The 14,947-nt window shown below is 37.9% G+C and overlaps 1 protein-coding gene across 1 annotated transcript in view; it reads left to right on the forward strand.

Annotated features, from left to right (window-relative positions):
- The window catches only part of LOC126483663 (multiple epidermal growth factor-like domains protein 8), a 364,127-nt gene that overhangs the window by 121,746 nt on the left and 227,434 nt on the right, over nt 1-14,947 (forward strand). Inside the window, exon 9 of the mRNA XM_050106722.1 lies at nt 8,959-9,148. Within this exon, the coding sequence (XP_049962679.1) occupies nt 8,959-9,148 (190 nt within the window). The remainder of the gene's footprint in view (nt 1-8,958; nt 9,149-14,947) is intronic.

Genomic DNA, 14,947 nt, shown 5'->3' on the forward strand with positions numbered 1-14,947 from the left:
ATTGTAGACAATACAGTGAATGAAGATACTATCGACCTGCCAATAGGATCTGGCCACACCAAGGAACAGTGTTGTGAAGTGTTAGCTGTTCTGTATCAATTCTTGGATGCTTTCAAATTCAGAGTGAAGAAAATACAGACCAAATGGTCCATAGTAAAACACTATATCAACATTGGGGATCATGCACCAATTAGTAAGCACTCGTATAGGGTGTCACTGGCTGAATGACACATAATTTGGCAGGAAGGATAAGATACGGCAAGATGGAATGGTTGAATCTTCGGCGAGTCCTTGTTCCTCTCCTGTGGGCATTGTGAAGGAGGAGGATGACACTCGACATTTTTTTTGTCAACTACCAATGACTGAACAAAATCACATAAATGCTGTACATTGATGACACCCTAAACTGCTTGAGAGGAGCATAGTATTTCTCAACTGTGGACATGTATACAGGTTACTGGTAAATCGAAGTTGATGAGGCTGACCAGGAGAAGACTGCCATCATCACCCTTGACAGCCTTCATGAGTACAAAGTTACACCAGTTATACTATGTAACACCCCAGCCACCTTCAGATTTAAGATGGTCAGTCAGCTTCGACATCTTAAATAGACAATGTGTCTTTGCCGTTTGGATGAAACTTTTTTTTCACCCCCAGTCATATGAAGGACATCTAAGCTTCCAGACAACTGTGCTGAAGTGTGTTCCGACTGCAGGCCCCAGCTTGAATCTAAAAATGTGACTCTTTGTCGCGCAAGAAATAAAAATCTTGGGGCATGTAGTTAACGGAAATGGAGACCACCTCAGTCGAGAAAAAATAAGGGTAGTCATAAATTTCCCAACTCCTCGGAACATTCATGATGTGCCAAGTTTTCTCCAAATGTGCTCGTACTACTGGTTATGCATAACAACAAAGCATGTACCTTGCAGGGAGATGCCAAATATTCCTGGAACGAGGTCCAAGAAAGATCTTTCTTTGTCTTTACAGAGGCACTAACATCATCTCCAATTCTAGTATTGTATGATCAGCATTCTGAGACAGAACTTAACATTGACATTAGCAGTTATGGAATAGGTCCAGTTCTAGTACAGAGTCAGGAAGGAGCTGAAAGGTAATAGCTTATGCTTTCAAAACTCGCATCCAAGTCCGAGATGAGGTATTCCACAACTGAAAAAGGGTGCCTTGCAATTGTTTGGTCCATCAGTAAGTTCTGTACATATTTATTTGGCAAACCATTCACCACTCTGTAGGACCACCTTTTCCTCTACATTGGCTTAGTTGCCTGAAGGATCCATCATGTCAACTGTCAGGATGGACACTGAGGCTTTCTGAGTAAGATGTCACATTTGTATACAAAAATAGATGGAAGTGCAAAGGTGCTGGCTGCATTTCAAGGAATCTTTTGGGGGAACAGTGATGTGGATGAAATCTGTCATTGCTGCATTAAATGCTGCTGAATGGTGGGGAGATCCAACATTGTTGAAACCTTGGAAGCTGTGGAGGAGGAACTGATCTAAAGAGCTTTCTAATTAATAGATAGAACATTGTGTGAAAGAAACTATGATCTGATGGAGTGGAAATAGTTGCTAATCATCTTTGGCCAGCTACCTACAATGCTCCAACATCTGCTCACCTTGGGTTTGGGAAGATTCTAGACAGAAGCAGATGGAGGTATCATTGGCCAGGTGTCTATGGATCCATTATGCTCTAAGTGACTCACTGCAATGACTGCCAATGATGAAAGCACATGTTGCAGTTGTCTGTGGGACATCGGATACAATTTCCCCATGCTGCAGTGCCATACCAGTGAATTGCAGTTTATCAGTTGTGGATGTTCCCATAGTTGACAAACAGAAATAAATGATAATAGCCTGCACTTAGTATCTCACCTGCTATGCTGTCACCAAAGCTGTACTTACTTCCAGTACTCTGGAAATGTCAAGTTTCCTTGTGGAAGATGTCATCCGGACGATATTCAAGGTCCCTATGTGAAACACTTCATCACCAGGAAAGTAGGCACAAGACAACTGGCTCATATACGGACACTGGATTCTCAGTACAATGACGGAGAGCACTATAAAGGCATGCAATGTCTTTTGAGGTCTATTGCAGAAGACTTAGTATGAATTTTTATGCTTGTGGGGAAAATGGGACTATAGAAAAAGTTACTTAAGTCATTCATTGCTTGTTAGACAACACATACAAATTCAAGGACTTTGACCATTCATCAACAAGGCAAAAGTACAAAAACATCGACCATGTTCTGTGTACAAAGCCCTGCTACAGTCCTGAGCCACAGCTCATTGATGGGGGCTGCTTGTTCAAGGAAAATTAAGACCCATTCAACAACAGTGAAACTTTGACAGCAACAGTGAAGCTTTGACAACAGGAGCTACCTTCGATGCTATTCATAATGAAGACGATGTGATAACTCAATCAGAAAATGAGGATCTGCCAGCCAGCATTGCCGTTCAGAGGACTATTGATGAGATGTAGTTTCTGGGTGCTGTAATCGACTGTAATGAGAACTTCTGAAACAATGACTCACTATTTTTCCACGAGAGGGAGCAATGTTGTGAGCCATATTGCATACAGTTTGGTGTAATTATTAAGTGTCCCTGGCTGTCATACTGAGGGTCGCCAGTTCAAAACCCAACAAGCAGTAAATATATGTTATTAAGTAATTATCATATCTGGAATTTTCTGTGTGTTTCTTATGTTTGAAATATTTATATGTTCTGGAATAGTCAGTGCTTGTATTTGCCTGTTCTGGAACATTTAGTGTTCCCTTCTATTTCACATCGATGTTCATAATGAACTTGCTTTTAGTGATAAGTGTTGTACTTCACCAATGACCCTACTTTTGAATTTGTATTGGATTGTGGATTACAATGTGATAATATTTAGTTAATCAAATAAAAATAATTATCACAATCATTATGATAAAAAAAGTATATAGAGGACCCAGCAGGACTCAAACCCACAATGTTCTTCATATCAAGGGTAAATATTTAACTGTGAGGCTATAGCGCTATTTAGGAATCAGGGCTATTTTCAAGGCTCTAGTGCATCATAGGAAATATTGAAATTCTTTTTTGTCGATTAGTCACAATTTAGGGCCCATCATGGTGAACAGCTGTAGGATGTGATTCTCGGGACGCTGACCTACACCACTGTATGGGAGGTTTCAAAAAGTTGATCAAAGCCTGGGAATTTCCTCTTATAAGTCATTTATTGCAAACAAAAAGTGTCCATTCAAACTTTGCTGAACTGTATCTAACTCTATTTATGTTTGTTGATTAATTTACACTCAAAAGAAGAAAATGCAGAGCTTTGTCCGAAAAGCCCCAGGTATTAAGAAAAATTGCATCAGTTGTAATGCCTTTGGGATGTTGTGAATCATTGCAAATTACGGCAGAGTTAATTACAGTCAAAATTTGTTTTTTTGGGCACAAAATGTGTCTCAGAACTTTCCTGTGTAGTGAACTAGTGATCTCCATGACTAAGTACATCTTTCAGTGGGAGTTAGTTACAGTCACAATTTGTTTATTCAAGCACGAAATATGCTTCAGAACTTTCTTGGGAACTGGTCTCCAAGACTAAGTACATCTTTCAATGGGTGAAATGGAAATTTTTTAAAAGCAGAATCATGTGTACAGAACTTTGGTTGCTTGGTGGTGTTGATGGAACAAGTCTGTTGATTACTTCATATAATTTAGCGAAAATTTAAATTTGAGCAGCACCTACTATCTTCCATTGTCTTTTAATTGCTGTGAAACATACATCAATTATCTTTTGTGTCTTCCTGTTATTGTTAAGGAATACAGTGGGACTTCTCTGCGATTTAGTATAATTCTTAGGGCATTTTGATCAGTGTGTTCTGCATAATAAATCTGTATTTAAACCATAGCTATTGCATGTTTATTTCCTCAGAACTGAATGCTGAAATAAAGGAGAAAGATGGATGAAACAAAAATCAGGCCAATGAAAATAATAACATAGTTGTTGCAGGTGTTAGTAAAATAGGGAACATAATAGTAGTAGAGAACTTGAAACTGGAAAGTAACACTCCAAAAAAGAACAGTACTAAAATATAAAAAAAATCATACAGCACAATGTTCTTGAAACCGATCACAAAAGATGAACAATTAAAAACTATACAGAAACTAAAGGCCATGAAATCAGCTGGCGGTGATGAAATATCGAACCACATAGTACAGCTAGGAAGTAAAGAAATAATCACACAATTACTGGACATAGCAGCCAGCGCTTTCACAAATAGACTTTTTCCAGAAAAAAAAAGAATATAGGCAGGGTTGTGCCTAGGTACAAGAAAGAGGATAAAGATGACACCAACCATTACATACCAGTTTCACTGATACCAGGTTTCTCAAACATCCTAGAAATGCTTATGAATAGTAGATTGATTGTTTATCTGGACAAAAGAACATTCTTGTACCATCACAACACAGTTTTAGAAAAGTTAAACTTTTAGAATCAGCAGTTCTCAGTCTAACAGAATATATTATATATTTACAAGATGAAAAAAGTTGTATCTGCAATTTTTCTGTACCTCTCCAAAGTATTTTATACCATCTCCCATCAAATATTAACACAAAAACTGGAAAACTATGGCATTCGAGGGCAAGCAGGAGAGCAGATACAATAATACCTATGCAACAGGAAATACTATGCATCAACAGGGAACTCTTATCAGTCAGAAGCCAAATAATCAAATATGGAGTGCTGTAATGTTTGGTAATAGGCTGTTGCCGTTTAATGTCTAGAAATGATGCAGGTGTTGAGAGGGGGTAAAAAAATAGTGTTGCTTATGATGCTGTGAACAGTGACCAAAATGTGGAACGACTTGACAAGAAAGCATATATTTCTGCAAATATAGCTGCTTAGTGGCTAAGGAAAAATTAATTGGTTATAAACCTGGAGAAGACCGTTTATAAAGTGTTCAGAAATAAATTGAAGTCTCTATACAAGGCTTTAACACTGGATAGTGCAAAGCTGAAAGATGTGGAACGCACTAGATTTTCAGGTATTACTGTGGATAATGAGCAAAAATAAAAACAGCATATTAATTCTGCCTGTAAGAGACTCAGCTCTATAATATTCGTAATGAAGTAGCTATCAAAATGTGCAGACCAACAGCTTCTGCGCAAAGAATACTGTAGATTCTTTGAACTGTACCTACAGTGTGAGGAAACTCAGACTGTCAGGAAACAATGTGTGCACTTAAAAAGTGGCATTATTGTAAGATTTACGGGTCAGTTCGAGTCGGATGTGTGGGGCACGGAAGGGATGCATTGTCAGCAAATGAAATTTATAAAATCCATGAAAATATCTGATTATTATTGCAGATATGAGTTACAAAGGATCCTCTAGGAGGAATGTGCCATATGCCAGTCACATAGATGACTGGATGGATGGCCAGAAGTTCAAAAGATGATAAAGAGAACAGTATATTTCAGGGTGACTGCAGACTAATGGAAGGAAACTGAGGTAGCAACAGACGGCATAAAGTCAACTCACAAGAGATCAAAGAGTAATGCTGATGTGCTTAAACTGTGGAAGATAAAGAAGCATTAACATCTGACTTGAGGAACATAAGATGAATTGTCATCTGGGAACAACGGATACATTGGCAATAGCAGATCATACACTAAAGTGCGCGTCATTTACGACGGCGGCCGAGTTTAGGTGCATTCTGCGCATCTGAGGTTACAAAACACAGTGAGCCAATGAACAGAGAACGACGTTGCCAGAGCTCAACTGCAGTGCAGAGCACGGACAAGTGTCTTCAGTTTTAGAAACATTCAGTCATAAATAAAGTAATTGAACAAAAGCAATGTTTTGATAGCAGACTTTCTTTTATAGAAAATTTGGAAAAAGCATTTTTTATACCAATTGCTTCATATTCTATTAATTAATTAAACCAAACAAGCAATAAGCCTCTTAATTCAGGTGATAGCAAGGAAAGGTGTTTGTATCATTCTCACTAACGGCTTTTTCGCAATAAAGAACAGCGGTAATTGTTTCTTTCCTATTGTACTTCAACGAAATGTGAGTAATTCATAGTCATACGAACAGTGTTTGTCGGTATTTTGCGTGCTATTTTAAAGTCCTTCGGAAGGTCTGTTGAATGATGAGCTGCGTTACCATAATGGCTAAAGTGCTTGGCTGCTAAGCGAAAGGTTCTGAGTTCAAACCTTGTTTGGTGCTTAATATTTTCTTTACTTAAAAACAATATCAATGTGTCTTACTTCATGAATTTTATTCATTTGAATGTAATTTTTTGAAATTTCTAATGGCAACTAAAATCCACCGTACGGAAAGTATACGCTATGGACTTTTACCTCTGCAAACTCTTCAAAATTTCATGCAATGGTTTACTACATCTAATGCTGCACAATAACTGCGTTGAACATCGAAACAAAATCAAGTCATTTATGGGGGGAAGGTATTAGTCAAGAAGATGTGTAAAAATCAAATTATTGGGCCAAATAGTTTTTGTGAAATCAAATGATAAAGTGTGTCAAAGCAGTCGAAACACCATTTGTCTGCACAGGCGAGGAGTGCAGTGATGGCAAAATCGCACACAGCGCGGAATGTGGGGAGCACGTCTCTGTGGCAGCGAAAGGGTTAATGCGGCCGTGGTGGCTTTACTTCATAAAATGCGCACATCCCCCTAAACGTAAGTTTGTGAACTATACTATGGCGCTGCTTCTCTTGGCGCGTGCAACTGACAATGCAGCAATCGCCCGCGTCTGGGCGGACATGCACGAACTGCCAAGATAAAAGAATTGAACTGTAGGACCAGAGAGCCACAAAATTGTTTCTCTGATACTGTTGTTTCATCAAGTTTAAAATATTCTGAAGGTATTATGTTCAGAGAGGGCAAAGAAATTTGAAAGAACCTTTCTGCTAATGACTGCTGTAGATACAGATGCTTGTTTTTTCTCATGTGGTCTCATCCAAAATTTAAACTTTATTGATATATGAACCGATCAATACAGAGTTATTACTTGATTGCATGGACCATTCTGTGGTACTTTTCTAGAAAGTGTAACTCTAAGGTTTCTGAGAATGTAGAATTTATTTGAATAGTTCTTGTGCAGTGCACTCTTCAGTTATCATTACAACTTTATGAAGTAAACATAATTAAAAACTTAACTTTATTAGACACACTTACAAATTATTTGATTATCTAGGTTCAGTGACCGAAAATTTCTGTTAGCTGTATGTCTAGTAAAGTGCTCATTGTAAAGCTGCACGACAAGATGTTATGCTGTGTAAATATACTTCTGTATTTACAGATGTAGTTAGTTAAATTCTGTAATTTAGTAACTATTAAGCTACAAAACAGTAGGTATTGAATATAACTGCGGAGGCAGCAATTTTTTCAGAGTAACAACTTTCGTTCTAATTTACGTGGTTAAATTTAGCTGGCATAAGTATAAACAGTATCAAGCCATTGTTAGTACAGTGTGCAAATTAAGTTTGTTTAAATGTCTTTTGATAATGTATACCTCAACTTGATCCACATCCCTTATGGTTCTCCTTCTTGATGGGACCCACGTACATGAAGATTGAGTGAATGAGTGGCTATAATATTTATTACGGAGAGTGAGAGCTGCACCTGGATAGCCACATGCATTAACAAGGCACTTCCAGGATTTGTGTAGTATAAACAGTATCAGTATCATTAATATGAAAAGGAAATTTCCAAATTAAATCCAGCTGGCAGATTAATGAGGAGGACTGTCATGCCAGTCAGCCCGGATATGAGTTTTAGGTGGTTTCCCCCATCCGATAAGGCGAATACTGGACTGATACCCATGTTCCACATCAGTTATATGATCAAACACTTTGAAAACATTTGCATACTTTCATATGGGATAACATTAGCTGAGAGTGAGGTGCTACTGTTGTCACTTTGAGAAATTATTCATAGTACAATATCAGCCATTCATTATATTTATTACACTTTGCAATAACAATTACTGATACTGTTGCCTGAGAGCTACATTTCAAATATCTTACTTTTTAGTACCTAATAACATTTCATAATGGTAAAATTCAGCTCTCTTGTAAAGATTATGATTATCTGCTTTCAGGTTTCCATAATTTATTGAACTTTTTTAGTGAAATGACTACGTGATTTTCATTCAAGGCCATGTCAGTTTATATTTAGTACTCATTAACAAAACCTAATAAAGAAGTGATACCATGATGTTACAGTGTGTGTCATATTGGAAAGTGGCCTATTTTAAACCATTCTGTGCATTCTCCATGCTGTTAATTACAGCAGCCAGTGATGTTTAGTCTGCCTTCAGACGTGTTGCCGCGAATAGTGCTGGATTGTGATAATTGCTCTCTTCCAGACTGTGATGTGCTATTACGTCAATGATAATGCAGCTTTATTCATTGCTATATGCACCAACATTCTATAAAGCTTGACAACATAGAAGATGCTTGCCTTCACTGTGTAAGCAAACCTCATCCCTTCTTTGCTTTCCTATTACTGTCTCTCTCTGCATGGAGACACTTTCTGATACGGTATGCTCTATAACGCTGAAGAATTCCCTACCACATAAAAAATTACTGTGCTGAATCTGTGTGTAAACTAAAAGTAACAGTTTGAGATGCCATTTGATTTTGTTGACATATTGAGAATTGTGAAAATGAGCTAAATGTAACTGTAAGCAAACAAACTAAAGGACCAGATGAGGTGTACTCAGTAAATAATGATCAAGCTTAAAACTGGTCTAGACAAAACTTTATCTGTCATTCGAATGGAAAATGCTACACTGAGCAAAATCAGTAAGTCCACATTGTATATCAGTTCTGTGAAGTATTTTATTACTTTCTGTTATTTATCAATGTTCTTCAAGAATTCATTTGTTAGTTGAGATGATAATGAATTGATACCATATCCCTTATTTTCAGCCCAAGACTATCGTTATCCTAAGCAACAAGGTGTTTTTGCTCATGCAGCAGATGTTAGGAATGGAAATACATTGCTTATTGTTGGTGGTTATCATGGAAATGTGAATGCTGATCTTTTGGCTTATGTCTTACCACCAATGCTGGCCAGCAGGGAAGGTGAAACTTATGAAGCGGAACAAGTATGTGGCAGGTAAGAGTGTGTGTGTGTGTGTGTGTGTGTGTGTGTGTGTGTTTGAGTGATAACTGAAAATAGTTTTTATGTTTTTCAGAAGTAATCCTCTAGGGAAAGAGTTAAATTTGTTTGTATGCCTTTCACAAATAATGTGTGGAGGTATTTTCAACAAAACATGTAGTGAACACTTTTTATCTCCATATGAATTTTAACAATACCATTTGTATGAAATACTTATTCACCTATGAAAAGTTGTATTAAGGTCATTTAACAAAGTTTTAATTTTTTGAGCTGTTTGTAGTTGAATGTTTTATGTTATTTTAGACATCCCCTTCCCAGGGGCTCAGACTCTGTTGTACGAGGGTAATCCCAAAAGTAAGGTCTCCTAGTTTTTTATAATTACATAGGCCTGTTTATTTCTACAATGGCTTACATCAGTTTACAGCTTGAACATTTAGCTATTTTTCAACACAATCACGATTTCTGTTGATGCATTTTTGTAGACGCTGTGGCAGTTTTTGTATGTCATACCAGCTCGCCGCCATCCTGTTCAGAAAGTTATGAGCCTCTTCTTTCACCTTATCGTCAGAACTGAATCGCTTTCCTGCCAAATGTTCTTTTAACCTAGGGAACAGGGCGCCAAGTCAGGACTATAAAGTGGGTGGGTGTTCCACTGAAACTGTTTCAGGAGAGCAACGGTTTGCTGAGTGATGTGTGGGCAAGCATTGTCATGGAAAATGTGTATGCCCTTGCTCAACATTCCTCTTCTCTGGTTCTGAATTGCCCGTTTGAGTTTTTTCAGAGTCTCACAGTACCTGTCAGCATTAATTGTGGTCCCAACGATTCAGCTCCGACGACGAGGAGAAAGAACAGGTTCATAACTTTTTGAACAGCATGGCGGCGAGCTGGTATGACATGGGCATACAAAAACTGCCATAGTGTCTACAAAAGTGAATCGACAGAAATGGTGATTATGTCAAAAAATAGCTAAATGTTCAAGCTATAAACTGATGTAAAACAGAGTAGAAATAAACAGGTCTTTGTACTTATAAAAATTTGGAGACCTTACTTTTAGGATTACCCTGGTAGTACTGTATTTACTCGAATCTAAGCTGCACCTTTTTTCTGGTTTTTGTAATGCAAAAAATCACCTGTGCCTTAGAATCGAGTGCAAAGCAAACGGAAGTTCTGAAAAATGTTGGTAGGTGCCGCCGCAACTATCTTCTGCCGTCGATTATATGTAGCACTACACAGACCTGCTTTTCAGGCACAAAGATAAATACTGGCACCAAAACCTCTGCGTCTGTAAAAAAGTAGAAGACAAGCTTTTTTCTCCACCCCGAGTTTCGACCACTGCATTTTCATACATTATCCAACGAAGTAAATATAAATTTTGTATTGTTCAACTTCTAATTTAGCAGCCTTTCAAATATTTGTAGCAATAAAAATAAATTTCTTTACACAAAATACCTACAATGCACAAGGCTTTAAGATTGTTGCACAAGTTGATACGCTGGGGCTCATTAAGATTTCACGTAGCGACACCTATTGCTTCGTGGAATTTTGTGAAGTGCTTGTTGGTGTTAGTGAACCATAATGAAGTGCTTTCATTATAGTACCAAATTCAAGAGGGGAGTTATTTCTTTGGCTGAACAAAGTTCTAATTGTGCTGCAGGTGTGCGATATGGGATTCATGAGAGCAATGTCAGGCGATGGCGACTGCAGAGAGACAAATTATTTGAATGTACAAGTAGCAGGAAAGCATTTAGTGGGCCAAAGTGTGGCCAATATCATGCACTAGAAGTGATTTTAAATGAATTTGTTAAGGAACAGCGTAAGAAATTCCTGCTTGCGAATGCCAAAATTTTAAAAATTAAGGCACATGAAATTGCTGGAGAGCAAAAAATCAAAAATTTTAAGACGAGTCACAGCTGGATTGTTCTGTTTATGAAGTGTTGGGGTTTTTCACTTTGGAGGCGAACTTCGGTTGTACAGAAGCTGCCGAAAAATTTTGAAGAAAAACTTGTGGAATTTCAGCGCTTCATAATTAGGCGGCGCACAGAAAAGTGATACCTTCTTGGTCAGATAGGAAATGCCGACCCAACTCCCGTATAGTTTGATATGCTGTCAAATTATACTGTTGGCGCCAAGGGAAAGAAAGACATCAAGGGGTGAAAAACAGCGGATGTCCGTCATGCTTGCTTGCACAGTAGATGGACATAAATTACCCCCATTCATTGTTTTCAAGTGAAAGAGTTTACCAAAATCAGAAGTGTTCCCAAAAACTGTAATTGTTTGAGCAAACCAAACTGGCTGGTTTTTGGAGGACAAGGTGATGGAATGGATTAGGCGTGTGTGGAATCGTTGTCGTGGCGCAGTGCTTGGTTTACACAGTCTGTGTTGGTATTAGATGCGTACGCAGGCCATAAAACACCTGCAATAAAACGAAAATTATAGGAAAGCAAAACGGATTTGGCAGTAATTCCAGGCGGTATGATGTCAATTCTGCAACCACTTGATGTCTGTTTGAATAAACCATTTAAGGACAAGCTTAAACACATGTGCTTTCGAAAAGTGACAGACAACTGACACCAAGATGATTAAAATGTGCAAATTTGTCGCAAGTGTGACAGTGGATTTATGATGCGTGGAAGTGTGATCCAAATCAGACTGTGCAACAAGCATTTAAAAAATGTTCAATATCCAGTGCGCTAGATGGTACGGCAGACGATGCTCTGAATGAAGAAATGAGCAACAAAGAATTGAGTGATAGTAATTCAGAATCATGACTGTTATTTTAAACATTTCGTATAAGATATATTACAAACCTAATAAAATTTTGTTTTAAATTTAAATGTTTAATTTCTAAGTTATTTTCGTTCTTATTTTATAAAAGTTGCTACTCTGCATTGCACAGGATAGAAAAGCCTGGAGAGCTGCATCAAACCAGTCTACGGACTGAAGACAACAACAACACACTCTGCATTTGAAGTCATCTCTAAAAATCTACTATGAAAATCCGACTGGCAAGACTGTTTGGGATGTATGTCAATATGGCCAACTCTACGTTCTGAATTTTTTCGTACCTGTGAAAAGACACAGTTGCTAATAGGAACTTTTATTACCGGTAATCGTGAATCACATGCAGTACTCTCTTCACCATAAGAATAATACGAATATAAACATTATGCCATGTATTCTTTCGTGTTTGCTGCTATCTCATTTAAATCCTGTCTGCCCAATAAACTATGAAACTAGAGCGAGACAACAGCAAACACAGAAGAATATACATATCATGTCATGTTTATATTCATATTATTCTTATGCTGAATAGTGATACAGTTAGAAATGAAGCAAGGCAACTGACTAGATTTTTAAATCTAAGATGACTCTAATTTCTGAATTTCTGTGCAGAATGTAATGTTCTAAAGAGGCATCTGCAAAGATTTTCAGACGGAGAAAAATTTTCTCTAAACTCTCATTCAGAACATTTTCTATCTTACGCAGTCTGTTATTTGGTTCTTGTTGGTAATTATCAAAGAAAACGACAGTGTAAGTAACAACAAATAGCAGTCTCTTGCCATTGTTTCGCTAATGAGACAAATCCTCTCTTTTTTTTTTTTATTGTAAGCGGCGGTAGTGCATACAAAATTAAGCCATGCCACGAGGGGCAACTGGTCGTAAACACTCATTATCAGAATGCGACAAACAATGCATGACACAGTACAATAATGCATTTTCGGCTTAGAGTGACATAAACACCTATAACAAATAGAACGGCATTTATCAGATCAAAGCAAAATAAGCAATCGATTCGAACCAGACAAAGCTCGTGAAAAAGGAAGGATACCCATATAAATATGGACAGAGCGCCTAATGCATAGCAATGGTTACCTGGTAAAGCTTAACTGCTAAGCTAATGACTCGAACCAAACTACTGTAGCTGTATCTTCACGCATTTGACCTAAATTGTGTCTCATGTTACAATGGACCCACTTTGTTTTGATTTGGAGGTGCGGTCTAAAACTGTTCTCTCCCCTTGAGTTTTGAGTCTCATTTGGAGGTACAGTCTAAAACTTTTCTCTCCCCTTGAGTTTCGAGTCTCAAATTTCAGGTGTGGCTTAGAGTTGGGAAAATTTTTTTTCCTTGATTTCGAGTCTCATTTTTCAGGTGCGGCTTAGATTCAAGTGTGGCTTAGATTCGAGTAAATACAGTATATAACACAGGACTGTGAGCCCTTGTGACACTACTTACCTTTTGGTGCTATGAGTTTAAATTGTAACTGTTCCATTCTTCCATTCATCCTCTCAGGGGATCAGCTAATAATGACTTTGTACAGGCAAGGTGATGCTTTGTTCCTGAACACCTGAACAGTGGGCTGATCAGAGCTGCCGTCTTCTGTTCTATAAACTCTGGATATACTTCAGCAACCACTGCAGGGCATGGTGGTGGAACTTGGTGTGCCTTAGAGATTAGGGACCTCTGCTTAACAGCCAAGATTGTGGGATTGTGACATTGGTACAAAACTGTACATGCTGCTGAGAAGTATGATGATTGTCGAAACAAAACAGTCACTGACTGTCAATCTCTGGGGAATCTGCCACTCTCCAGTTGTGTATGGCCTACTCAAGCAAGTTGGTCCCTGTCTGGGTAGATGTATATTTTCCAAGTGTCTTGTGGGAACAAAATTAGTCTTACTACTAAATCTCAAACTCTCAGTGGAAAAACTGGACTATCAGGTAGTACTAAGATGCAACCAAAAAGAGAGCTTGGGGTTGCCAGTCTTCTTGAGAGAAAAAAATTGTAAGGATTGTGATAAAAAGTAACTAGGATCACCTGCCATGATTTAATGGAAATTCACCCCAAGGAATTGGGATAAGAAGTATCAGAGTCAGACACATGTATATGTACTTGTAGCTGCATCTTCAAAGGGACAACTTCCACAGAGCCTTCAAATGCTCTGAAATCAACAAATCTCCAAAATAAAAATATTCCCTACCCAGAAGCTAAAAATGGCAAAGGCAATATTGTTGTTCTACACATCACAAAATGGAGAAGAAAGCCGTCCGTGATCAGTGGTTCCTTTAATGCAGTGGAACGTAAACAGATTTAGAACTAATACAGAGTCACTCACAAAGTCCTAGCATCGAAAGAAGCACTGTGCTTGTGATTCGGGGAGATACATCTGAAAACTACTAATGCACCTTTGCTAGGAACCTACTCTCAGGGTGTATATGCCCCAGGACAATTGGGAAATCAGGAAAAACCCAGGAATTTTTTCATCCAGGAGAAATCCAGGAAAAACCAGTAAATTTTTAGGATTCTGGGAATTTTTCATTGTTTTAGTTTTCAGCAAAATTTTTGTAGCTTTCTTGTTTTGACTGATAACAACTGATACTTTAACAAAGAATTTTACTTCAGCTCACACTGCACGATAATACTGCAGCAACAAAATATAAACAAGAGAATAACAACAAAATAAAGCATGCAAAAAATACACCATTTACAATAACAAAACACAGTGCACATACAAGTATCTGCTGACTGCAAAATGTGTCAAAGACTGTGGAATACTTTGTAACAACAAACTGCTTGCAATGCATATCTTTCTCATGGGGCTCGTTTCGATGAGTGTGATGTCACAACTGTTTATTTTCTAACAGGTTGTGGCAAAATATTGTGAATGATGTTTTGAGAACCATTCCTTTCAAAGTAAATTTCCTTTTATGCAAGATGAATTCTGTTACATGTGAGAATGTGTGATGAAGTTCTTAAATCACATAGCATTAGACTCCCACTCAAAACTTAACACTGACC

Source organism: Schistocerca serialis, chromosome 6 (genome assembly GCF_023864345.2).
Source record: "Schistocerca serialis cubense isolate TAMUIC-IGC-003099 chromosome 6, iqSchSeri2.2, whole genome shotgun sequence".
Classification (NCBI taxonomy): domain Eukaryota; kingdom Metazoa; phylum Arthropoda; class Insecta; order Orthoptera; family Acrididae; genus Schistocerca; species Schistocerca serialis.